At 52.0% G+C, this 25527-nt stretch overlaps 2 protein-coding genes and 1 long non-coding RNA gene across 3 annotated transcripts in view; 1 reads left to right on the top strand and 2 right to left on the bottom strand.

Annotated features, from left to right (window-relative positions):
• Positions 1-436: 436 nt before the first annotated feature.
• Positions 437-5064, bottom strand: LOC116863073 (protein AATF-like; the record flags this gene model as incomplete). The annotated part of the gene is made up of 4 exons (XM_032850568.1): positions 4819-5064; positions 3637-3828; positions 1145-1576; positions 437-690 (listed from the first exon to the last, which is right to left on the bottom strand). Coding segments are annotated over exons 1-4 (963 nt in total), but the record flags the coding sequence as incomplete, so codon positions are not given.
• A 4263-nt stretch (positions 5065-9327) lies between these two features.
• On the bottom strand, positions 9328-15745 carry LOC116863072 (LIM/homeobox protein Lhx1). The gene is made up of 5 exons (XM_032850567.1): positions 15543-15745; positions 13523-13749; positions 13149-13426; positions 11546-11711; positions 9328-11203 (listed from the first exon to the last, which is right to left on the bottom strand). Exons 1-5 carry the CDS (start codon positions 15710-15712, stop codon positions 10824-10826), a joined length of 1221 nt encoding a protein of 406 aa, XP_032706458.1. The 5' UTR covers positions 15713-15745; the 3' UTR covers positions 9328-10823.
• A 1417-nt stretch (positions 15746-17162) lies between these two features.
• Positions 17163-25527, top strand: part of LOC116863071 — a 28858-nt gene continuing 20493 nt past the window's right edge. The window contains exons 1-2 of the long non-coding RNA XR_004381762.1: positions 17163-17371; positions 25064-25137. This is a non-coding gene — a long non-coding RNA (uncharacterized LOC116863071). The remainder of the gene's footprint in view (positions 17372-25063; positions 25138-25527) is intronic.

Raw genomic sequence — 25527 nt, 5'->3', positions numbered from 1 at the left:
GTTCTATACCAGCAGGGTTGCAAATAAGAATTCTCTGAGCGTTAAAGAAGTAACTCAGAAAGCCAAAGGAAAGGGGAGGAGGAAAGTGAAGGCAGATAAGAGAAAAGTGGAACAGAAGCACCTGGATGGCTCAGTCAGTTGAGCGTCTGACTCTTGACTTCCGCTCAGGTCATGATGTCAGCCTCCTGGAGTCAGGTTGACATTGGACTCCATGCACAGCAGGAAGTCTGCTTGTCCCTCTTCCTTTGCTCCTCCCCCCCCCATTCTCTCTCTCTCAAATAAGTACATATATAAAATTTTTTTAAAAAAGAAAAGAAAGAAAAGTGGAATAGACATGACTCAAGTACCCAACCAATTTCAATCAAAGTTGTCCTCATTTGATAAGAATTATATTGCTGGGTTGTTTTTTTTTTTAAAGGTAAAAACTATGCTGTACCACATTATCACTAAAATCAAATCTTCTCTTCTTCAACTCTGTGGTGCTACAAATACAATGTATATCAATGTATCCCAGTGGTTCTAAGTATCCCCAAGTGGCATAAGTATTCTTACTATTTTTTAGTGCGCTGGCAAATTCTGGGCCACCTTTGTCCTTGAAAATAGGGAAAACATCTGGTTGAGGAAGCTGATTGGTGGTCAACAGAGCTTTTTGTAGCTTGATCCTTCCTTCCAAGAGCTGGTCCCACAGTGCTGAGAATGGAAAAAAGAATTTCATTCCTGTTACAAAATCTTCTTGGGTTGGGGACTTGGGGGGGATAGGAAATCACACCAGTCTCTACAAAGCACAGCTTTATCACAGCTTCTTACCATGAAAATACTCGCCATTAGGAGAAATAAATTCACTATCTTGGAAGCCAATATTTGCTATACAAGACAGGGAATGCTGAAGTCCAATGAGAAAAGAAAACTGTTTTCTCTTCAATATCCCACAGCTGCCAAAGTACTAGGACAGAACCAGCTAAGCAGCTCAGTGCAGAAATGACTGGCTAAGCACAAAAGCATGGGGCTTTAGGCCTCTAGGTAGGTGAGGCATTTCACAAATTAATTGGAAGGACACAGGATTGAGGGAACAGCCAAAACAAACAAACAGAAATCAAATGCAGACACTTTGAAAAATAGGCTGACAGCAAAACCATGTACAAACCTATCTGGTTCTTCACAGCTCTTCCTTTCTCCACTTCCTCAGAAACTCTGACGCCAGAGAACGTCATCACGACACCGTCGTCTTCACTATTCCTGTCTTCAGCTCTGTCTTCCTCACTCTCACCCGCAGAGTCTTCCTCCCCATCCCCTTCTTCCATGCCACTCTCCTCCTCCTCTTCATCTTCCTCCTCCTCACTGCTACCAAGGTCATCCATTCCCTGGGTGAACTTTTCAAAGTCACTGATGCTCTGGACACTAAAACCCGGTGTTTTCCCAGTGCGGTTTTGGCTCTTCTTCCAGGCCAGACTACTGTCCCTGTCATCGTCACACTCTTCTTCCTCAGCAGCACTCATGGCATCCTCATCGGATCCCTCCAGACCCAGCCCCTCTGCATCTCCATCTCCAGACTCTTCCTCATCAGGTATCTCCTGGTCTAAACAAAAGAAGCAGCAAAAAAGATGGATGTCACTTTGAGACAAACACTAGGCCATATCTTTCACTTCAAATAAAGGACTACAGCATCCATCAAAAATGAAGTTTATTATTGTACTCAATTCAACTCAAATATTTATTATACATCTACTACCTCTAAAATGCTAAAGAGAGAACAAAGATGAACAAAACATGGGTCTCACCCTAATGAAAGGCTCTAGTGGGAAACTGTAACACAGATAAGACTTGACAAAGTTTTGATAACCCAGAGAAGGGAGAAATTTTAAGTGTGGTGCAAAGGATTTAAAATTAAATTTAAAATTAAAATTAAGCACCTACTATGAGCCAGGTATAGATAAAAAGCTAAGAAATGACAGAATGTAATAGATGTAAAATGTAGAATGTAATACCTGTGGGGAGGGGTTCACAGCCTGGTGGGAGTGGTAGATATGCATACCAACATTCATATCATTATTATCATTAGAGTGTCACTGGTACACAGTATATGGAAAAGGATCCATCTAACTCTCCTGAAAGGGTGAGGAACTGGCTTCATGTGAAGGAGACATTATAATTTTATTGATTAAACATAAGCAAAAGGGCGCCTAGGTGACTCAGTCGTTAAGTGTCCGCCTTCAGCTTAGGTCATGATCCTAGCGTCCTGGGATCAAACCCCACATCAGGCTCCCTGTTCACTGGGGAGTTTGCTTTTCCCTCTTCAGCTACCCCCTGCTTGTTTTCCCTCTTTCACTGTCTCTCTCTGTCAAATAAATAAATAAAATCTTTGAAAAAATTTTAAAAACATTTAAAAATAAATAAAAATAAGTAACAGCTTATGTGATAGGTCCTCAGTATTGCTTTAAAGAACTATATATAAACTCAAGACATACAGAGGGCTGTCAAAATATGAAAAAAAAAAAAAAAACGAAGTGCAAAAATAGTAAGCAGAAATTAATCATTTAAGTTCTTTAAATGTGTGCCATTTCTCAGATTAAGGTATATTCATAGAATAGTAGTTAAGAGTATAGATCTTGGAGTCAGACTGCCTTATTTGAATCCTGGTTCTTCTGCTTACTAGCTGTACGATCTTGAGCAAGTTACATAACCAACCTGTCCGTTAATTTCCTTACCTGTAAAATGGGGATAAATGCTACCAACTTCATAAACTACTGGAGTACCAAATGAAATGATACACGTAATGATGACAGTAACAACATCCTTTGAAGACTTACTGTGTTCCAGTCTCTAAGCACTTAAAGAGCTTAATGCCTGACGTATGGTGAAAGGCCAATAAATATAACATTTGTCTCACGATTGGGCCCTTTATCACTCTCTAGACAAAGAATGTGAAATAAGCTTATCAGGAGCCCCCAGAACTATACCAAGGGCCAAATCAGGGGTATCAAGACCTCCATGAAGGTTTCTTTTATACTTATCTATAGATTCTCAACATGGCACCTCTCTAAAGGAAAAAAAAAAGATGGCATGCACTCAGTAATCACCATATCCAGCCCCTCCCTTATTTCCATTGAGAAATTTACAATGTTTTAAAACTATAAGCTCGTGTCCTCACATCCTCCTCAGGCTCTTGTGGGGAAGAGGGAAGGATTATGCTATTTTTACAATGGCAAAAAATGAGCTTCACAAATTATTATTATACAGCGACCCAATGCAAGACTTGAAAAACCAAAGGAAAGGGGTCAAAATCCATGAGCAGCATGTCCATCAGATGCAATTCTTTTTCAACACATAGCCCTCTCCAATATCCAATATACATTGCCTTTCTCTCCATTTTAGGGTGAACCATTAGGCTAAACATAAGGATTACAGAAACTTAATAGCTCTGAACTTAGCTTATGACCTGAAATTAAGTACCTCTTAAGGTCCTTTGTGCTGCGAAAATCATGGTGTCTCCTGGGACAGTAAGTGGGGGCACACAGGCTAGTCTTGCAGAGATCATCGAAAGGAAAAAAAAAAAAAAGCCAAACCCATAAAAAACCACAACTTTAACCTTAAAAAAGTAGGGAAGAAATAGGAAGTACTATGCAAATGTCTACTCACCAGATGAATCTGGCAGAGTCTGCTCCCAATGGTTCTTCTTCCAAGCTTTTCTAGAAGTAGCCCTGCCAGAATACCTTTCGTCTGTGTCCAAGAGGGAGGCTGATGCCAGTTTTCTAATGCTACCCACCACCAGGAAATCACTTTCCCCATCTTCCCCTTCATCAAACCTGTCAATCACTCGGGCAGCAGTGGCTGTAGAGGAAGGGGAAAGTAATCAGAATCTCCAGGTTAGAAGGAACTTTAATGGTAACCCTATCCAACCCTTTTAACTCATACTCTACAAAATCCCAACCAACTTCCAGGAGCAGGAAACTCATTACCTCTCAAGATAAGACCACTACCTTACTGCTGTTCCTGAACAGAAAGCTGACCTCTGCACTAACTAGTAGGAAATATTTCTATGCCTTGGATCATAAAAACGAACCTAATTCCTCTTCCATTTGTGACAGTCGCTCAAATATGATAAGTCAACCATCTCTCCTCACTCCATCCCATCCCTAAGGGAGTTTGCTTATCCTGGGGTAGATATATATATATATTAAATCCTGATCACCACGGGGTCACGGGTATGTGCCCGGCCCCCGGCTCAGCTTCTTCAACTGATATTCCCAAGACACGGTCCAGCACTCACATTTATCCTTCCTTATTCTTTCTTCCTCACACTTCTCTGATTCAGGTCTAAAGCAGGATTACTCCCAACTAGACCTTGAACACCAGCTTACAGAGTCTCATTTGTCAGCCCCTGAGCAAGTGTCTTGAGGCCTAAGGAGGCTTAAGCAGCACCACGGAATCCCACTTCTTCCTTCAATCTCCAAGTTAAGTTCTTAGGGGAAGACCGACTTAAAAAACAGCTGAGACGCCCTTCTCATGTCTAACTCAATACCAGTAAGGGCACGCTGAAAGATAACTTACAGCCATCTACCAGACCCTAAAGCCTCCAACAGCCCTTGAAGCCTGAGTCGCCGGGATGCTCCGTCCTCCCCAGCACCAAGTCTAGCGAGCGGTTCAGAAAGAAGCCCGAGCCCGGGGCAACCCTCCCGGGAGGCTGTTTTCCTCTGCGCCAGGGCGAGCCGAGTAGGCCAAGCGGCGAGGCCTAGCTGCCGGCCCCGCTCGCGCCGCCCGGGTCTGCCCTGGGCCGGACCCACAGCTCCGCACGTGGCCTTTTTCCCAGTCAGGCCTCACCCTCCTCTGGGTCCGCCTCAGGATCCGCCTCGCGCGGGCGCGGGTTCAACAACTGTTCCAGCTGCAGCGCCAGCGGCCCCGCCATCGTCACCAGGTCTCGCTCCGCGCGGCGCTCGTCAGTGTGCGGCCCCGGCCTGGACGCTTTCTCCCCGCCGGGCCCTGTTGCCGGGAGACTAGCGCCCAGAACAGCCAGGGACCGCGCAGAACCCCGCTCTCGCTCGGGGCCGGCCACTTCCGGGAGGCGCGCGGGAGGGGGCGGGGCCTGCGTGTCACTACGGGCGTTGCTAGGAAGAAGGCGGAAGCGCGCGGAAGGCCGTAGGGACTATCGCGGTCCCGGCGCGCGTGCGCGTGCGTGGAGGGGGTGTGTGAGGAGGTCCGGGAGCGCGCGAGGGCACGTGGCCTCCTTTGGCGCTGAACAGACGTTGCAGTGCGCGCGGCCCTTGTCCCCTTGCATAAAATATGCTTCAAGATTTGTCTGAGATTCGATTAGAAATAAAGTGTGGGGTGGCCGTGGCCTATGGTGGCTGATTTGAAAAAGAGAAGGGAGTAAACTATAAGCTTCTCCAGCCTCAGGTGCGCTTTGGGGCACACAGAGACTGGGACCAAAACAGGTTTGGCATTTAAGGAGTTGGAGGAGTCGGGGGCCGGGCACATACCTGTGACCCCGTGGTGATCAGGATTTAAGAATCCTACGTCAGGGATGTACATGTGTAACTGTGCGGCAGACTGTTGGTGTCGTTATTAATAGGAATAATTAGAAGTCGCTCCAACTGTTCATAAATAAAGATCAATTCTGTGGTTTCTCCAAGTAGCCTTGTCTTCAGGAAAAGGAGGTGGTGGTGATTACTTCATACACTCATTACTGATATCTCTTCAAAGGTGAAGGCATACTCAGACACTTGAAACTGGTGCACAAATGCAGAAAACCTCAATGTCTACCATTAGAGGGGCACAGGGAGACTCAGAATATAAAGACTTAATAGGATCAGTTTAATTACACCCAGCCACACGGAAAGATACAATCCCTTTATATTCTCTTTCCTTCATGAAGCATTCCCTAACTGCCTGCTGTGTGGCAGGCACTGCTAGATGAGATACAAAGATGAGTAAGTTAAATTCTCTCCTGAAAGTGATCAGCCCAGGGGGGCAGACAAACTTGTAAACACAAACAGCAATAAGGGGATGATAAGGGTGAGTTCAAAGTGGTCTCTCCTTCCAATATCTGTTTGAGGTCACCTGTAGTAACCTAGAACCCCATAAACAGAGCATCAAAAGAGTGCAGAAAATAGTGTTAAGGTTTCCAGGCCAGTTGGATCCCACAGCTGAACAGCCTAGGAACCCTCAGCTTACCAGGGTTTCCTGCAGAACTTAAGAGAAGTGAGGGTCCCTGACTTTCACAGTTTTAATATGCCCTCAGGGTCAAGAGCAATGAAAGGCCAATCACTTTAGTGAGGCTTGTTTCATGTCCCCTTCTTAGGTGGCTGCAGAGGGGAAGGAGAACCCATCATAGGGGAGACCCCCTCGAACATGAAAGGGAGAGAGGGGTGCTAGGACAGAAGCACCCTAAACAGGAGACTAAGGCAAAAGAAAACTGCTTTTTTGCCAGCAGCAAGAGAATTCAGGCTAGAAAACAGCTTTGTTTGTTTGTTTTTGTTAACACATCCCCTGTTATTGCAGTATGGTGCCTGCACTCTGGAGCCCCCAGAGCAAAGAAGGCCCCTCAGGCTGCAACAGGAGCCATCGCCTTGGGCTTCAAAGGACAAAATGTTTCTATCCGCATTTAGGAAACTACCTCCCCCAATCCTCTTCCCTTCCTATTTTGAACAATGGTACTTAGAATCCTTGCCTTCAGGGTAAAGAAAAGGAAGAAAATGGAAAGGGAGGCAAGATAGTTCAGAGACCACTTCTAAACCAACTCGTAAACCGGACACCGGTGGATGATTCTGGGCAGAAAATGCCCAAGTTCTGCCTACCTACTCTCCCTTCTCTATCCTGGTCCCCACTGACTTGGGAAGCCTTTGAAGGAAGGAATCAAGGCTACTCTACTCCAGTCACACACATTCCAGGGCCCCCAAAATGCTCCTCCTGCTTTCTTACCCCATACTGAGGGTTGGGGGGGAGGCAAGAGGAAAGAATTCTAAGACTTAATATGCAGCTGAGAGAAGTTGAGGCACAGGGCAGGGAAGCACCCTCCTAAATGCTCTCTCTATGAGGCCCTCCCTGCTTGCATTCTAGTGTGTTGAAGGAGGGGTTTCCTGTTGGGAAAGGGTCTGGAGATGGAGGGTGGACTACAAGAGAAGATATTTCAAAGACTCTACTTCCTACCAGAAACTTAAGCAGATTTGATGACCAGAGGGATGGGAATAAATGGGAGCATTCTCCAAAAAAACAGTCCTCTCCAGAGCTGGTCAGAGGGTCTCCTGGTTCGCAGTTCACTGCCTGCTACCTATGGGCTGCAAAGTGAGAGACAGATGTAGGAATAGCTGATGGGCAGGAGTGACATTAGATTACCCCTCACCCCCACCACTGTCCCAATCAACTTGTCCTATGACCTGGTGTTTCAGGAGTTTAGGGAACCCAGGTTCTTGCCTGCCTCTCTTCTCAGATGCATCAATCCCCATGTCCCAGGTCACTGCCAATGCCTGTCTTGGCTCTCCATGCTTGTTCTCTCTGACCTTGTCTAGACCTAAAGCAGCCCTCAGTCTCCTCCAGCCTGGGGAAATTGGGTGGGTGAGCTTCAACTCCCTAGCCCAGGGCAGGCTGGAACCCTGAGGGCAGATGGCAGAGGCAGGAGGTGGCAGCTTTAAGATGGCCGCAGGGAGAAAGCTAACTGCCAAGCCCAGCTGGAGAGGAGACTGCCCTTCTCGGAGGGAGGGGACAGTTTGTGCTCCCTGTGGCCCTTGAGCTTCTCCTGGGAGCTCCCCCAGACAGCCAGCCCGCCTGCCCATGGTGCCGCACTTCTCTGCACCTTAGGGCTGGAGGTGGGCAGCGCTGCTCTGTTAGGAAGGAGAATAGTCCCTGATATTTCTAGACCTCCTCCTCTCAGGCGGCTCCCAATCCGACTGCTCAGCTTTGCCACCTGTCCAGGTATTTCTTTGGGTTCACTCTACAGACCCAAGAGGGAAAGACTGTTAAAGACTGTTACGCTGTCACGGAGTCAGAGAGAGGAAAGGAGTCCACACTGAGCGCCCAACTCAAAACGCTTCTTAACAAGTACCGGATTCCACAATAAAGCTGCTAAATAATTCAGCAGCCCTGATAGGAAAATGCAGCTTCCCGTGCGCATACGTTCAGTTAAATGAATGTCTTTAAAGGGGGTGGCTATAATGAATAAGTTGGCTGTGATTTAATGTATATACATGCTAAAAGGGCAAAAACAGCTGATCAGGGATTGCATAAAAGCAGGTCAAGAATTGTGCTGCATGCAGAAGCTAGGAATTTCAAAATTCTCTCTATTTCATAAATTTGGATTTCTGAAAGAACACTGTCAGGTTCCTTCCTGATAGTCCTCCCCATTAGACAAACCATCATATGGATGCGGTGAAATATTGCTCATTTTAGAGCCTTCCCTGCAGGAAAGATACACTTGGTTGTGTCTTAACAAAATATGAAAACGACAATGGAAATCACATACCATTTAATGTAAAACCTTCAATTTTTAAAACGAAATAAATAATCCAGACTGAAATCTAGAAATTCTGGTACTCTAATAGCATCTTATATTAAACACACACGTATTCCATAGTAGATAAATATTTAAATTCCTTCCATGTTTAATGAAGGCTTGGGAGGGATTGAAGTACTTTTCAGAACCTATTGGCAGCTCCCAGATGAAATTTGATTTCTATATTGGTTATTTTTTGCTCATCTTTCAGAGAAAGGTAGTATGTATCTTGTGCCAGGCACAAGTTTTTCCTTTAGGAAACTTCAGATGTAACAAACACTGTAAAACAACTCCATCACCGTCACTGTCAGTTCTCTGAAAGGGATTAAAGTATTTAATTTCTAGCTGTACTGTACATCTATTTTACATTATCTTTTAAACCGTCAAATTAAAGAGCAGGATTATCTATGGGAAGTGAATTGAAACTGAAAAGGACCACCTCTAACTATATATATTTACAGGTAACTGACTTTCACAAGTCCCACCTTCACATGTGCGGAATGAGGGATCGAGAGAGTGCATGGGATCTCATGCCTAATCATACTGGGAACACTCATTTTTAGCCCTGGATTTGATTTCTATTTCAAATTCGATATTAACTTATCAGCAAATATCTCTTCAACTATATCAGTTAAAGCCACAGAATGCAAATCCGTAGTTAATAACAGTAGAAAGCCACGGAGAAAAGCAAGGCTGGCATTAGCAAGGGGATTCAGCCACAGCCAGGGTAAAAAGATATCCGAGGCCTGCCTCTCTTCCTCCTGGCTTCTGAGGGGCCATTCAGTTCCCCACCAGCCTCCCCTCTACTAGTTAAAACATCAAATAACACACCAATTATCTAAACATCAGATTTTCTATTTTTATTAAAAACTCACAAATTTATTCAACATGTTTTCTTTCATACAGTGAATGGTCTAATATGCACTGGAGGTCACACAAGCTTAGGTTTATCAGAACAATAAAAGACATATGAGAAATTTAATATATAAAGAAAAAAGTAGCAGCTGTTGACTGCATATTTGACCATAAAATTTAAATATTTTGGACTTTTATTTTAAAGACACAAAAATAAAACCTGTGTGGGTCTATATAAGTCATATTAACAATTCCATGAATGTTCAACAGGACTAAAAATTAGCAAAGATGTTTTTTTAAACCTTGTAACACTTTTTTTTTTAACACTTTCTCAGGTTGTGGTGCTAGGCACCTTTACAGTATTTGTGCTATAATTATTCTATTTGGCAAGTGTCTGAATATCATGTTTTCTCTTTGCCTTGTGTAAACAACACCTTTTTACATACTAGCACAGTGAGCTGCGAGCCCTGCAAATCTGTCAGAACATCTACAGGAAAAGAAAATGAACAATTTTGGTTGATTGCTCAAAACATTTTGTTTTTGAACAAGAGGTTTCAAAACAGGATATATTAATAAAACACTGAACTCCTGAATTTAACATTATACGTAAACAGTTGACTGTTTTTAGTTCAATAGTCTTTTTTTTTTAACTTTTTTTTTTTTTTTGTATGTGTGAAGGTAGAATACTTTCTTGTACAGTTGATGTTCAAGTCATTTTACTGAGAGGTCTGGCTGGAGACCATCCTATCCAGGGTGTCTGTGTGTATCTGTGTGTGTGTAGAGCTTTGCGAAGGTAGAAGAGTTGATACTGAGGGCTTTACATTTAGAATTTTGCTATTTGGGCAAAAACAAAAAACCAAAAACCCAGATAGACAAAAAATATATATATATAGTCCCACCTGATGCACAGCAGGTCGGCGTTTCTGAAGCTATAAGAGTTTGTTGTCGCTGTTCCTGAACACTGAGACAACACTAGTGAGATATTTTCCCGGAGCCAGAACCCTCCGGGCTGGCCCGGGAGTGCCCCGGGCTGCTCCACCTCCCTCAACCGGCTGTGCCTCTCTGTCTGTCTCCCTGCGGCTCCCGGCGTCACCACTGGCTGTGCGTCCCCGCGGCCTCCTTGGGTGTTCCTGTGCCGCCCTCCAGACGGGCGTGCACACTTGGGGCGTCTGTCCCCACATCCGGGTCCAGGTGGAAGATGGGGAGAGGTCTGCATTTCCCTTCGGGAGCCCCAGTTCTCCACCTCGCCATCCAGCGCATGGATCCCAGTTCTGCCTCCAGGCGGATTTGGATCCTGTTTCTTGTCCCCCTTTCCCATCCGGACTCCCCAGACAGAAAATGGTCCCCGAGGCTGAGGGAAGTGTGTGTGTGTGGGGGGGGGAGGGTGACTTGCTTTTTATGTTTTTTTTTTCTTCTTTTTCTATTTTTCTTAAATAAAGGTTCATTTCTGTACAACCACGAACTCCGCGGACTGTGCGAGATCCCGCTACCACACGGCCGCCTCGTTCATTTCGGGGGGGTGAGACAGGTGGTTCCCATAGCTCGCCCCGCCGTTGACCGACAGCGATGAGAAGGGTGGGCTGGGCCCGAAGACCTCAGCCGACATTGAGTGTAGAGGCCCCGGCAGGCTGGGCTCTGGACTGGGCGAGTCCCCTGGGGGATGCGCCAGGATGTCAGTGAACCGTTGCGCCTCGCTCGACGGGTGGTGTCCGGGCAGCGGGTGCTCCAGGCCGCCCAGGGGTGTCCCGGAGGGCCCGGACGATGGCACGAAGGGCAGGTCCACTGGTGTCTGAGCCTGCGAGGACGGGGGGCCTTGCGGGAAGAAGTCGTAGTTGCCCCCGGGCCCATAGTACTCGCTCTGGTAATCTGCGGAGCGGCAGGGAAGAGGATGTCAGGGCGGAGGAGGAAGGACGATAAAGGCAATAGGGGGAACTCGCTGTTGGGGGGCTCCCCTGCTGGGCTGGCAGCAGGGAGGAGGCCTGGTGCAAACATTGGAGCTGCTCCCTACCAGCCCACCCGCGTCCTTCACGGTCAGGAATTCAGCACTCGGTGCCGACTACCGACCCTTGATTTACTCCCCAGCCTTCTCCATCTCTCCCCCGCTCGGCACTTCTCTAAAGAAAACCGGGAGCGCCTCCCTTGCTGCCACCCGCTTCCAACGAAGCCAACCCCGGCTGGCCGCGCCCTGCCACTCGGCAGCACACTCACCTCCGTAGAAGGAGAAGGGCCCGTTGGGGATGAGCTCGCCTGGCTCCAGGCGGTCCACCAGCGGCCGCATCCGGCGCGGGCTGCGGAAGAAGGCGTGGCGCCGGGCGCCCAGCGCGCTCAGCTGCTTCATCCTCCTTTCCTTGGAACGTCTGTTCTGGAACCAGACCTGAAGCACACACGGGGCGAGGTGAGGCCCCCGGAGACCCTCCCCTCCCCCCAACTTCGGGTGCGCGGCTGATCGTCCCGAACCCCTCCAACCGCTAGCAAGACTCATGTCTCCCAAGTGTGTGCGTGTTGTGTGTTGTGTTGGGTTGTGTTGTGTTGCGTTGCGTTGTGTTGTGTCTGTGTGTGTGTGTGTAGTGGGGGGGAGGTTATGTCTCTGAGTGGGCCGCGCAAGACGGCCCCAGAGCCAATGATACACGGGATTCCCGACTGGGGACCTGGGCAAGCCTCCCTGCCCTACGTGAGGCAGTTGGAGTTGTTTCCAACAGTCACACTGTCACAGTTTCAGCTCCTGGGGGCTCTACACACATAGACAACCTCCCCAAATAGTGTTGGACACACACAGCTTCCCATTCACGGTCCCTGGCAGCTCCCTCCCCCGCATGATCGTGACAGAGAACTAAACAGTCTCCTGTTGACACTCAGTCTACCAATGACAGTGACACCAAAACCCACAATCTCCTTTTCACAGCCATGCAAATCTCCCAGTGCAAAATATACTTGTCCACAGCCTCTCACTGACAAGGACACAGACATGCAACCCTCCATTCACTGCAGGTTGGCACAGCCTCCCAGGGGCTACAAGGCCTCCCCTGGAAGGCAGCCTGCATATGTGTTCCCTGGCACACTCAGCCTCCAGGCACACCCAGCACATCCTTCCAGAGCCTCCGCAGGTGAACCACACACCTCACTGGGGGCCGCTGGATCCCGGGGCCCAAATCACATGCAGCCTGAAGTCCTCACAACACAATGGCACAGATGCCCAGATGTCTACCTCGCCTCCGTATTCCACTCTAGACTGCCAGAGCCTGAGCTGACTCCAGCCTAGGCCTCTTCCCTTTCAAACCAGGATGCCCCATCTCTCTCTGGAGAAGATGTCTGTCTCTCTGCTCTGGGGCTTGTCTAACTGAAGTAAGAGACCCACAAAGTAGGTGGGGGACACAGAGGGAGATCTATGTTGTGGAGAAGTCCGTGGAACTGATTAATTCTGGCATGCTCAGAGACCTCTGGGCTCCTTCCAAACAAGGTGAGTGTTGCAGAAGAAAGGGTCCCAACTCCCTAGTGGCGTCCAATGATGTCCCCTCCTCCAGCTTCGGCCGAGCTCCCCATCCCTCCCCCTCTGCCAAGACCATCACCAGCTACAAACTGGGAAATGGAGGGAGCCTAGGGATTTCCAGATGCCCTCCACAATGGGGCAGCACAGCACAGGACACCAGGGTAGGGATGTGTCTGGGCCTTTCCAGTCCTCCCCCCTCCAGCCTCCCAGGACTCACTCCCCTCCTTGGGGCTGGGTTTCCCCAGCTAGGCCTGGGTGCCTGCCTAGAGGAGCCATGTCGGTCTGGATGCGGGGTGGGACTGAGTGGCATGCCCACGCCCTGACCTGGATGACACGCATATTGAGGCCAGTCTCCTGAGCCAGCTGCTCCCGGATGTGGCGCGTGGGCTTGGGAGTAGCAGCAAAGGCCGCCTTCAGAGTTTCCAGTTGCTTCGCCTTGATGGTTGTGCGCGGCCCCCGTCGTTTGGCGCCCAGGTTCTGGTCGTCATTCTCATTGCTGCCCCCTTCCTTGTCCGATACATTGGCACTCTCCGAGTCCTTGGCATCATCCTGTGATGGGTCTTGGGAGTCTGGAGACAAACTGGGGTCACTGCCCGTGGTGGCTGAGGAGAGGGAAGGGACAGGTGAGCAGGGGCTTCACGGGGCCTTCTTCCCCCAGGACCCGCCCGCCCCTAACGAGCTGGGAATTGGGGCCTCACCCGAGTGTAGGCTGTTCTCTTTGGTGACACTGCTGTTGCTTAGGTAATCCTCTTTGCAGACAAATTTATTCTCATCGATGATGTAGAGCTCCTCGCCAGTGGAGAGTTGCTTGTTACACATCATGCAGGTGAAGCAGTTTAGGTGAAACACTTTGCTCCGTGCTCTCCGCACCAGGTCGCTAGGGGAGATGCCCTGCGCGCAGCCAGCGCATTTGGTACCGAAACATCTGCGGGATGGGAGAGAACCAGTTGGTGAGGGGCAAGGGGAGAACAGAGGCCAGGAAAAAGAGGACAGAGGAGAGAAAAAGAAAGTGGAGGAAGAGATGGAAGGGGGAAAACGAAGAGAGACAGCGGATGGAACCGTCAAGAAGGCAGGACAGGGTGCGGGCCACCAGTGAAAAGTCAGCCAGGAGATACACATGGTTAGAATGAGAGAGCAAGGGCCTGAGCTGCCCCCACCCCCAGCCTCATGCTGGGGTTGTCCCAGAGGAAAAGAGCGCCTTGGGAAGACGGTAAGGTGGTGACTGGAAGGGGGAGGGAGGCACTTATTTTCCTGTTTGATTCGGAAAAGAGTCAAAATCTAATCAGCTCCATGTTAAAGCGTCCCGAGCGCCGCTTTTCTCTCCTAGCGTCACCTTTCACCGCAAAAGGACCCGCGCATAGGCTGAGGGTTGGCAAGGTCCAGTCCCCACGCGGGTAAAGAAACAGCCGCGGAGCGCGCCTCCGGCTGCAGCTGGGCCGCCGCCACGTTCAAGCCCAAAGCCGGGCAGGTTGGCCACCGCGGGGCTCTAGATGCCGGGCTGCGCTTTACGGGAGCCAGGCCTCTGGGGCCCGCTGGCAGCTGGCACCGTTCGCTGTTCTCGGGTTCGGCTCCAGCCAGTACTGGGGACAACAGGAGCAGCCGGCCGAGGTTCAGACGCTCAGCCCGCGCTTCCTCCCGGCGATACTAGCCTCACAGCGCTTTTCTCCATGGTTCCCCGCAATCAGAGACACGCTTCCTGGGCCTCTGAGCAAAGCGACCCGGATTGTTTCGCACCCTCACTCCCACTCCCAGTTTGATCGGTCACCAAAACTCAGAGGAGAGCAGAGAGCAAGTCAACCGAGTAAACTGGGAGGTTTCAAACCAGTACAGAGGAATTAAAATTCGCATTTGCTCCCGTTTCTTCTCGGTTGACTTTCGTGTTTGTGTGGATTTCGAGGCAAGATAGTGCGTTCAAGAGAATACATTAAAATGCTAAACGAAGGAAGGGCGTCTGGAGAAGTCTCCCGGCTCAGATGAGCCAGGCCTGGGTTTTTCCCGTTTTCGGCAAGGAGGTGGGGCAAGGGGATGGCGGGCAGTGCCTGGGAGAGCTCCTAGCGGAGCCTGCGCCACAAAGCCGAGGTTCGCGTTGGGCGGAGGCAGATACTCCTGCCAACCCAGCAGCCGGGAAGCGGTGGGAAAAGGTCTTCCCGGAGGCTGGAGTCCTGGGGCATTTCACAGGCGTGGTTCACTGTGCCCAGGCCGGCGCTTGGAGGCCAGTCGGGGTTTCAAGAACACCCTGGAATGTGCACCATAGGCGTTAGGGCAGAGTTTTTCCCTTTCGCCGCCAAAGCGAGGGACTCAAAACACTCCAAAGCAAAAGCCTCCGCGGTTCCCGCCAAGACCTTTTGGAGAGGAAAAGGCACTGGCATGGATCTAGCCCGGTAAAGACAGAGCTTGGGGTTGCAACGTCCTGGGGCTGTGCTGCTTCCTTCTAAGCTTGGAGGGGCTTCTGGGCTTCTGGGATCAAGCGGACTCACACCCTTTCTCCCCAGGCACGTGCAGCTAAGCCGGGACCCACAATTTCCAAGACGCAAGCTGGGCCGCGTCCCCTGCGCCCTGCGCGCCAGCTGGCTAAGAGGCGGGTGCCATGGGACTTGGCTGCCCTCTCCAACGCTGCTCCTACCACGGATGCTTCGGCCACGCTGACCTCTGATCCCAAGCTGGCCGGGAAGGACCCACGGGGTGGGAGCAGCAGAGGCGCGCCAGGGAAGTACTCACCGGAAAAAGTCGTTCTTGCAGTAGAGCTTGCCTTCCCGGGAGAAGCACTTCTCGGTCAGGTTGCATTTACATTCACAACACTGGACGCACTTAACGTGCCAGGCCCTGTCCAGCACGTTCAAGAGGAAACGGTCCAGGATGGGCCTTTTGCAGCCGGCACAGTGCACCATGGTCTTTGGTTTGGTCGGGTAAGGCCCGGAGAAGAGCAGGTAGAGCCTAGGGGATGACTCCTGAAGACCTCAGCAAGAGCTCCCCAGCCCCTCCAAAAAGAGGAGACACACTGGGGGTGCAAGCCAAAACCCGCACAAGGAAATCAAAAGGGGGTGAAAATGAGGCTGATGGGGAGCAGAGGGCACCTCGGTGGACTGTGCAGCCTGGGAGTCCCAGGGCCCCGGGACACAGCAGCGCCGCCGCAGCTCCTGGGGCCAAGAGTCTCGGGCAGGAGAACGCAACTCTTCTGCCCAGAGCCCACGGAGGAGTGAAGGTCACCGAGATTGGCGACGGAAACCCAAATAAATAAAACGGAGTCGGAGTCGGAGAAGGAAGAGGAGGACACGGCGAGCTCGGGTTGCAGGGAAAGCGTCGTGGAGTTCTCTTGGGCTTGAGGTAGAGCTGTCAGAAGTCAAAGTGCATCTGCTTTTGTCGGGGTGTGAGGGCGGGTGTGTGTGTGTGCCAGGCTGCCTGCCACCGACCGGGATTTCCCCTCCTCTTTTTTTTTTTCTTTCTTTCTTTTTTCTTTTCTTTTCTTTTTTTTTTTTTTTAAGAAAAGAACAGAACCAGTGGAGAAGCTCTGGATCCTACACTGCCGGCATCTCGCAGCGGGTCCCGACGCGCAGGGCGCCGGCCGTGGGCCTGGGGAAGGGGGAGGGGGTAGGCCAAGGGAGTAGGGAGGGAGGGAGGGAGGGGAAGGCAGGAGGAAGATCTTGTTGTTGATTGTTGTTGCTGCTTAAATTTCCCCCGTTTGGAGAAGTGTTTGTGTCAATCGTGAACGCAGAGGGACAACTCCAGGCGGACACAGCCAGGTGCGCTTGCTCGCTCCCCACCGCCCCAGCCCCGTCACCTCGGCCCGTGGCCTGCCTGGCGGCCTCCGTGTTTTCAGAACGGCCCTCCCTGTTCCCGGACTCCTTCGGGGAGGTGAAACGGTCTGGCTCCTCACCGCGCCTGGCCGTTCATCGTGGCTCCAGTCACAACTCTCGGCCGCCTGGGCGCGCAGCCCCGCATCGCTCGGCCCGCGCTCCGGGGGCCTGCGTCCAACCCCACAGTCGCTGGACTTTCTTTTCCTTTTCCCCCTTTTGTCGCTGTGGTGGCAAATCTGGGTTTCCTTTCTAGCCTCTTTCCTTCCTTTTTTTTTTTTTTTCTTTTGCAGCGGGAGGAGTCGGGGGGAGGGGGAGTAGCTTGGAGAGCTTTGAAAAAACGTCCTGGTGCAGCAGCTACAGTTCTGTGCGGCTGGAACAGCTCAGCAAGGGTCGCTGCTGTCGCCGCCCAGGCCGCAGTTCGTTGCTGGCTGTCCCCGGACAAGCGTCCCTCTGTCCCTGGTCTCCTGGCCCAGTCCGCCGCCCTGGCGCGTCTCTCCCCAGCTCCAGCGGCTCGGTCACTGCTCCTGGCTGTTGGCTGAGCTCTGGAAGCCCCCTCGCCTTAATGCAGCGCCCGCCGACGTCACCGCAGCCTGCGACCAATCAGCGGCTCGCGGTCCCTCTGTAAACCATTCTGCATCCCCCGGCCGGGGAGAGTGCCGGGAGACCGCGTTTAGAGGATCAGTGGCGGCCGCATCCGCCGCCCGGCGCGGTGCGGGCGGCGGGCAGCGAGGTGCCCGAGCCCCTCCTGCTCCGGTAAGGCCTGGGTTTCGATGGGAAGGACTGAGAGCGCGCGGCAGTAAGGCGCAGGCGGAGGGCAGAGTACTGTTGGAAGGTGGGATTAATCCAAGGTGGAGCCTTGTTGAAGCTTGGGGTGCAGCTGGGTCCGGGAGCCCTGGTGAACTGTTTGACTATGCAATTCAGCGGGTGTTGGTTTTTGTTTTTGTTTTCCCTTCTTCGTGCTTTCTTGGCCTAGAAGTTTGTCCCGAGCACAGCGCGCGTTTTAGCGGGACTGGGGGAGGGAGGGCCACAGGATCTTCCTCCTCTGGTTCCTCCGTTTCTCCTCCCCCAGTCCATCCAAAGTCCACAGGGTCTCGGTCTCCGGGAGACCTAGGTGTCTGTTCCCGCAGCGCCGTCTTGGAAAGTTGATTCCGGCGCTTTCCTGGTGGGGGCGGGGGAGACCGGAGGCGCGGCACCGGGGAGGGGGAAAAGGAGTGGGTGGGGAAGCGCCACGGGTGAGGAGTTGCAACCCAGGCGAGAAGTTGTGAGAAAACTGTGATCCGGAGACACCTTTTACATACAAAAACAAACGACTAGGCGGGAAACCGCAGGGCATCAGTGGCGGCTGGCGGGTGGTGGTAGTGGCCGTGGGGAGCAGGGACGTCTGGGGCCCCACAGAAAGGCTGCAATGGATTCGAGTGTGCAGCGCACGGGCTGAGTGGGCTGGCTTCTCCTCCTCCCCTGTTCCAGGTTCCGGGCTGTCAACACCTTCCGGAGACAAACCGCAGACCATACCCCCTTGTAGTTCTCTCCTCAGGGAGCTCTTACCTCCCTAGTCCCGAATATAACGTCGGGACCACTGCCTGGAGACAGATTATTCCAAACGCGGAGTTCAGGTCCGGGTCCTGAGAACCCTCGTCTCCAAGAGTTACTCTGGTTTCCTGGATTAAAGCCATTCAAATACCAAATTCCGTTTTGATAGCACCATTTCTGTGCTAAACCGGGATTTCTCTTGAGGTCTGAAGGTGGCAGGGAGGGCAGTCTTGTTTTGCTCCTCATTTTTTTTTTTTTTTTTGGTTGGGGGGGAGTGTGTGCTAAGAAGGCGAATTCAACCTTAGTGTGGAAGAAAATAAGGTTGGGTGGCTAGCCAGGTCTAGCTGGTATTTTGGAACTGGCCTTCCGATCCCACTCATGGTGCGGGACTCAGACATCCCATACAAGGGCCCGCGACTAAGTTGGGGAAAACGCGCGCTGAAACGTAATTGCGATGAACCTGAGCCGGCGGGGGATCCAGCTCTCTGCAAACGGAATACCCTCTTCGGACGAACCGGGAAGCGGATACAGAAAATTTGGTTTACGCTCGGCGGAAGTGGAGTTTTAGGGCTCTGCCAACGCCCCCTTCCTGCCTTCAGGCTTCTGCCGGAACCACCCTGCAACCCCGAGGCCGCCAGCAGCTTCCACCTTGCCTCCCGCATCACCTTTTCTTTGGAAGCCAAAGCCGAGGTCCCGCGTGCGCTTCTTTGGCGCTCCGCCCATCCTGACCTCTGGGTGCGGGGCCTCTAACATCTTCTCCGCACCCTCTCCAAAAACACCTGGGCTGCGGGTCCCCGCTGCGGGGCGGGCGGAGTGTTGAGGCTAGTTATCTCTCTCTCTCTCTCTCATCAGCCCCCTCCGTGGGCCTCTCTGAGGGCTCAGGTCAGGAGTAAGATGGGGAGGATGGTTCTCCAACCCAGCAGCCGGCTTCGCGAGATCCGACTAGGTTTTTGCGCTCCTCCTGCCGACCGGAAGCTCTGACGAACGAGCCCAACCCTAGCCAGTACTCCAGCTCCCGCGGAGGCGCTAGGAACTGCTTGGCTCGGGGGACCCCATCTCCACCTCCCGGAGCCCGAGGTGCCTCCCGAGCCCCCTGCGCTGGGTGAGACCGGCGCGGAGGGGCTGGTCCACTCAAGTGGACCCCATGCCCCCCCTCCGCCCCCAGCTGTCCTGGTTCTCGCCGCTAGCGCCCTCGACCCAACCGCCCCTTTCTGGAATCTAAAGCCGTCGGAGTCCCGAGTGGCTCAACCCCCGCCCCCGTCCCAGCTGGGCTCCTTCTCATGCAAAGCAGAGGGGCCGCGAGGGTGGAGGGCAGTTGTCGGGGACCTACCGGGCGACAGCTGGACCCGGCTGCCGGCCCTTCCTGAACCCAAGGCCCGCTGCCTTCTTTCCGGTGGACAGGAGGGGGCTGCTCCACCCGTTTGGGGGTGCTGTGATCTCGACATGGTGGAAAGAGGTCCCCTCCCTGCGGGCAGACCCACGCGGTAGGGGAATTGAAGACGAGAACGGGACGCAGGCTCTGGGGCATCAGTCTCTGCTTGTCCCTGTGTCCAGATGGTTCAGTAAACCCGTCTGCGGGGACCAACCCCAGCGTCTACAAGGGAGTCCTGGAGCGCAGCTCTAGGCGTGCCTCTTGGCTCGATTGTAGGTTTAAAGTCCAGATTTAACGCCTCCACTGCGACAGCACACTCTGTTAATGTTTTTTTTTTTTTTCCGTTTCCATTGAGCTTTTATTTTAAAATGTATTTGGTTGCACAGTCATGGAGAGAAAACTGACGCAGCTTTCCAAATTAGCCACCTCTTCAGCACCTTCAGCTCTCAGCTCTGTCTTTAAACCAATGGCTGCTGGGCGAAGAGCACCAATCTTTCCTTCTCATCCTCAGCGCCACACTTTACTGCCAGTCCTGAAGTACACCGAGCTTTCCTATGGAAGGAGCTCCAAGCAGCACAGACCCACAACTACACACACTTCCCCTAGGGCGAGTAAGCTCTAGGCGGGATGTTGTGAGGGTCAATTTCGCAGTAGAGTCTGCACTCAGTGGCCACGGAATCCTCTCCGCCTCATCCCCAGGCGCTCTTGGAAAAGGCCCCAGAGGGGCCAGGAAATGGTTTATACAATACGAAATTTCCTTTCTAAGAATCGCCCTGAGGGTCCTGAGAAGCAGCACCCTGCTGGTGAACTGGGGGCGGAGGGATTCTGCTAGCCCTCCCCAGATGCCCTGCTGTTCAGGGGGATTGATGGCGCCCTCTCCTGCATCCGATTTCCTCCCGTGACCTCCGTGGTTCCCGGCCCCAGATTGCTTTCTCCCTCACGTTGCCCAGTGGCTCGAGTGGCCCAAGGACCAGAGCTGGCCCGGCACCTTCAGCTGCTGTAGATGCGAGAGCGGCAACCGCCCCTGGCGGCTCCTCTCCTCGCCCAGCGGGCTCCTATGCAGCCCGCCACCCCGAGAAAAGCACGGTGAGGCTGTGGAAGAAGGCGCTTTCGGCAGAGCGGACTCTAGGCGGTTAACAATGCGGGGCTTCAGGCACCGGGGGCAGCCAGGCTCGTGGGTGCAGGGAGACGGAGGAGGGAGCGAGCGGGTCTTCTGGAGGGGTCCGATAGGCCACACAAACTCCCCACAGACTCTGTAGACAGACGCAGCAGATGCGACGCAGTAAACTTTGGTCCTGGGCCCTTGGATCTGATCCTGCATCTTCCTCTCTCCTTTCCCTCTTGCTTTTGCTCCTGATTCAGATTGCCGTAATCTCACTCCATCACTCACTCCTGGAAATGACCTACTTGTGTGCACCACTTTACGGTTAATATCACTGTCTCCCCTGAATCACACTGGGTGGGGGAATCAGTCTTACCCTCTTCCCCCCCCCCCCGAAAGAAACCCAAGTTAGGGGGGGGATGACCTGTGATCCCTGGGCCAGTGCACTGTGGAAGGTGAGAAATTTGGGGTGGGGGCTTGTCACGTTGCACCGCTGTGTACTTTGCTCCAGCAGTAGTTTCCAAGTTGGGGATGGGAGGGGGTGGGAGACTTCGAGGCCGGGAAAGGGCAGCATCCGGCTGGGGCTTCACGGTGTGCACAGCGTCTGGGTAAACAAGGCTGGCTTCCCACGGGGACTGGGGGCGGGGGTGGACCCTGAGCTTGGAAAGGGGGGAAGGTCAAGCGCGGCGGTCTCAGATGCAAGGCAGCGCCGCAGTGCCGCTGAGCAGAGAGCGGTGTGGGTAAACGCAGAAAGGAGAGGGTGAGTGGAAGAGGCAGGAGAGACAGAGAGAGAGGGAAGTGAGGGGAGAGGGACAGGGAAAGGGAATAAGGACAGAAAACCAGTGGGGAAAAAAGGAATGCGGAAAAGTAAGCAGGGCTGAAAGGAGGGAAGACGCATTGGGGGAAATGCGTGGAAGAGTAGAGGAGGAGAAACAGAAGAGACCCAGAAAGACACCCAGCAGTGTAAGAGCCGGCAGGGAGACACGCACAGCGGGGCACCCTGCAGGCGCTGGGGGGACATCTGGCGGGACTGGAAGGTGCGCGCGTGTGTGACAGTCGCGTTTGTAGGCGGGAGAAAAGGAGACGGCATGTTTGGTGGGCGACTCAGCGCCCGTGGAAAAGCGTGTGAGCGGCTCTGGGCAGGAATCCAACAAATAAATAAAACGTCTAAGACGGCGTGACAACAATGTGTATTTGGGTGCGTGCCCGTGTTCCTCCGCCTGAACACACACTCACACCCGGTAAGGAAGACAAACGGGGCTCATGCCTCAGAGTAATTAATCCTCTCACTAATTGACTCTCTCCCCTTACCTAATGGTAGTGGTCACTGCCCATATCTGGAGAGATAGCAAAGATGTGGGGGAGAGACCCCCAAAACTAAACATGTTTGGGACTGAGATTTCGATTTTTTCTGGACCTGGCAGCTCTAAGCCCCCCTCCCCTTTTGGGGGGGCTGGATTCAATAGTTATGGCTGCCTCACCAGCCTCTCCATATTTGCATTCATTAAGATCTCCTCATCTTACAGATGACCAGGAACTGTCCACGTACACATGGAAGTCTTTCATCAACCTCAGAGACTAGAAGCCACCCACTGCCCCTCTGTTGGATGTGGGCAGAGAAGTTCCCCCTTCCCTGCTGTTTCCCCAGGAGCCCAGCCCCTGCACCCCTTCCTCTCAGTCATGACTTAGTCTTCCCGGGGCCTGGGATGTGTCCTGCAGCCCCTAATAGAGCAGGCGAAGTTTTGAATGGGCTGGGAAGCAGCCTTGGGTAGGTAGGAGGGAAAGCTTCGGAAGGGAAGGCCACGGCAAGGATGGAAAGAAGCTTCTAGAAACAAACCCACTCATGCACAGGTGGAGAGATGCAGAAGCACAGAAAAGAGCAGTGCACCTGGCAAGATTGAGGCCTCCAGGGACAGAGGAGGATAAAAAAAGTAGAGAGCATGCAATGTCAAGTGTGTGGGAGGGCAGACAGATGACCCTGTCTCAGTGACCCTGAGGGGGACAGTTCTGTGTGCTGTCATGGGGAGGGGACCCTCTTACTTTCTCCCACAGCACTCTCAGTTCTCAGGACTGGAGAAAGAGGCAGGGAACAGGGTGTTGGTCTTGGATCAACTCCCTGGTAGCTGAGCTGGCCAGAAAGGGCCCAAGGCCCACAGTTGGTTTGCTGATGCAGCTTCAAGGCTTGGGTTTGGGAGTTGAATGTCAACTGTCACCCCTTTGAGGTGGCAGCTCTGCTCTGTTGCCCTCCTCAGAGGCTAAATAAATAATTGTTGAGATCCATAAACCACTTAGCCTAGGGAGAAGAAGGAGCAGGGAAGGGCAGCTCCCCAGGAAAAAAAAAGAAAACCCACTTCCCTCCCCCACTAAACACATTCTTAATTGTCCCTTGGGAACATTTGTACATTTGACCAAAGCAAATCCCCAAGCAGTAACAGCAAAATCCGTCATAGGAGCTGGCAGTCCTGAGAGAACTAGGGGTCTGGGAAGGGGGAAGACGGGGAGACATGGCAGGCATGTCTGAGAAGGTGAGAAACTTGGCTCTTCTCTCCCTGTCTCTGTCAGGCCGTAGAGAGAAAGTGAACAAGAGGAATAAAGTTCCAGAGTAAAGAAAGAGAAGGACACATAAAAGGCAAATCCAAACTAGAAAGGAAAGAAAGTGAAGAAGAAAGAAAAAGGTGGGGAGAGATGGGGCGGGGGAAGACGCGCTAATAAAAAAGGGTGAAGGCGGCCCCAGGAGGCTGGGCCTCGTCCCAAACCATCGGTCTTCATTGTCTCCGTGTGTGCAAAGGCAACTCCGGCATAAGGAAAAGCCACTATTGAAGCCGTGGCTTTATTTTATATCCTATACATCAGGAGGGAGGCAAAGCTTTATTTTCGCCAAGAGACAGATATTTTATTTCTCTCTTACGGTTTTATGTGTGAGAGATGTCAGGTTACCACAATGGATGGCTAATGCATAGGCAAGAGGAGGCCGTGTTGGCATGCTGTGTGTCATGGGGTCTTGGGGGGGTGAGCGGGCCGGGGATTTAGGGCTGATGGGACACTCTGGGGGATTTCTGCTAAAACATCTCTCTTCATAAATCCAGAAGCATGGTCAGCTCAACAGGGAGAAGAAGGAGTTTTAGAGGGAAAAGAGTTGGGCTTAGAAATAAATGAACACACAAAGGAGCCGCTTCCCTTACGACAGGCTGGGGCACCGGGGGGCAAGGTGGCCCGGTGGAAAAAGCAGAGACCTACATCCAAACACACGCACACCTTGGCAAGGAAGTGTTTTCCTACAGAACCCACTGTCATTGTGCTTCCTTTCCCCGTTTTATATTTCTCTACCCTTTTCTTCCCTCTCTTCACCAGAAATCTTTTTTCCCCCCCACCTCCTTAGAGCCTTGGGGGGGAAAGAGCTATTAATTTGCAAATCATCTGATCTGTGAAAGGATCAAGATGCCTGTTTTTCACTGCTAAATCCAATGTCTTGGGTGGACACACATATGCACACAAGAGCCCGTCATGCTGAGAATCCTGGGAGTGGAGGTGCCAGATTGGAGTCCGAGAAACATGCCCCACTCCCCGCTTCCCCCTGGGACCTATGGCTGAATTAAGCCTTCGATCCCAAACTGCACAGTGTTCATATTTTTGAACCCAGAGAGAAGGGGGAGATGAGGGGACAAAGAGAGAAAGGGAAGTGTGTTAATTGATGTGTGCCATTCAGTACTTGGACTAGCCTCCCTACTCCCAGCCCCCCAAACCGTTTCTTCCAAGAGTTCCAAGAGTTCTATTCATTCTCAGGTCCTCCTCTTCTAATGTTGTGATTTCTTGGTCTGTAACCACTGTGGACCAAAGAGGTGATTATGCTCTTTTCCTCTTTCCAGGGGAGGAGAGGCGGCACTGGACCTCTAGACAATGAACATGGGGGGAACCAACCACACACTGTCCTTAGCTGGGGCCTCTGGGGAAGTCATTTAATCTTCCAGGGCCTCAGTTTCCTCATCCACCTTGGGATAAGCGATTGCTAAGGTCCCTTCCAGCTCCAACCGAATGAGATAATGTGTGAAAACATTTTGTAAACGCTAAAGCCGGACGAATGCCAGGGATTATTATTACGATTCTAATCAATCCTCCTTTCTCCACATGGATCTTGGCTGTTTAGCACCAGCAAGCAGGCTAAAGAGGGCTGAACGCGAGAGAGCTTAGCGGAGATGGAAAAGCTCTGTGGCGTGGACAGAAAAAAAAAACAAACCCTGCATCTCCAGAAACATTCTGTGTCTGGGTGCCTCCCGGGGTGCCTGGTGGGAGGGGTGGGGAAGAAGAGGAGGCCTGACTCGGTATGACCCACTGCAGTCTACGTGGAGGCTGAGAGTGTATTTTTTTCTCAAGCATCATTTGTCTCCAAGTGACTGACATAAGAACCTGATGTGAAGGCAATCTGCGACTGTTTTTTTTCCAGCACGAAAGGAAAGAGCAAGGTGTAGCTGATTAGCAAGTTAATTATTTCAGTATCCCAAGGGTTCTGGTGTGGTGGTAAGTTGCCCAGCCCTGGTGTAATTTCATAGTCCGTGCATTTCCTGGTGAGCACCTGGGGCGCCCGGGTCTGTCTCTCTCTCCAACCACCGGCCTCCTGTCTTCTTGACACACCTGGGGAGATGGGCAGGGCTGAAGAGGAAGACGGCACAGTGCACACGTTTGGCCTGGGCCGCACGTGGGGGGCCAGCAAGAGAACACAGCAGAGGAATCCTCTACCACCACTGGGTGTTTAATTATCTGGCCTTTCCTTTTTTTTTTTTTTAATCTTTTGTTTAATAAATATTAATGAAGCAGATTATCAGAAAGTGGAGGAGCTGTGAGGTTATTTTCTCCACACTCCGCGCGCAGAGCCACCGGGCACGAGGGGGGCCCTTTTGCCTCTCCCTC

This window comes from Lontra canadensis, unplaced genomic scaffold, assembly GCF_010015895.1.
Source record: "Lontra canadensis isolate GAN:19392208 unplaced genomic scaffold, GSC_riverotter_1.0 scaffold503, whole genome shotgun sequence".
Taxonomy (NCBI): Eukaryota; Metazoa; Chordata; class Mammalia; order Carnivora; family Mustelidae; genus Lontra; species Lontra canadensis.
This window is presented reverse-complemented; position numbering and strand designations above follow the sequence as displayed.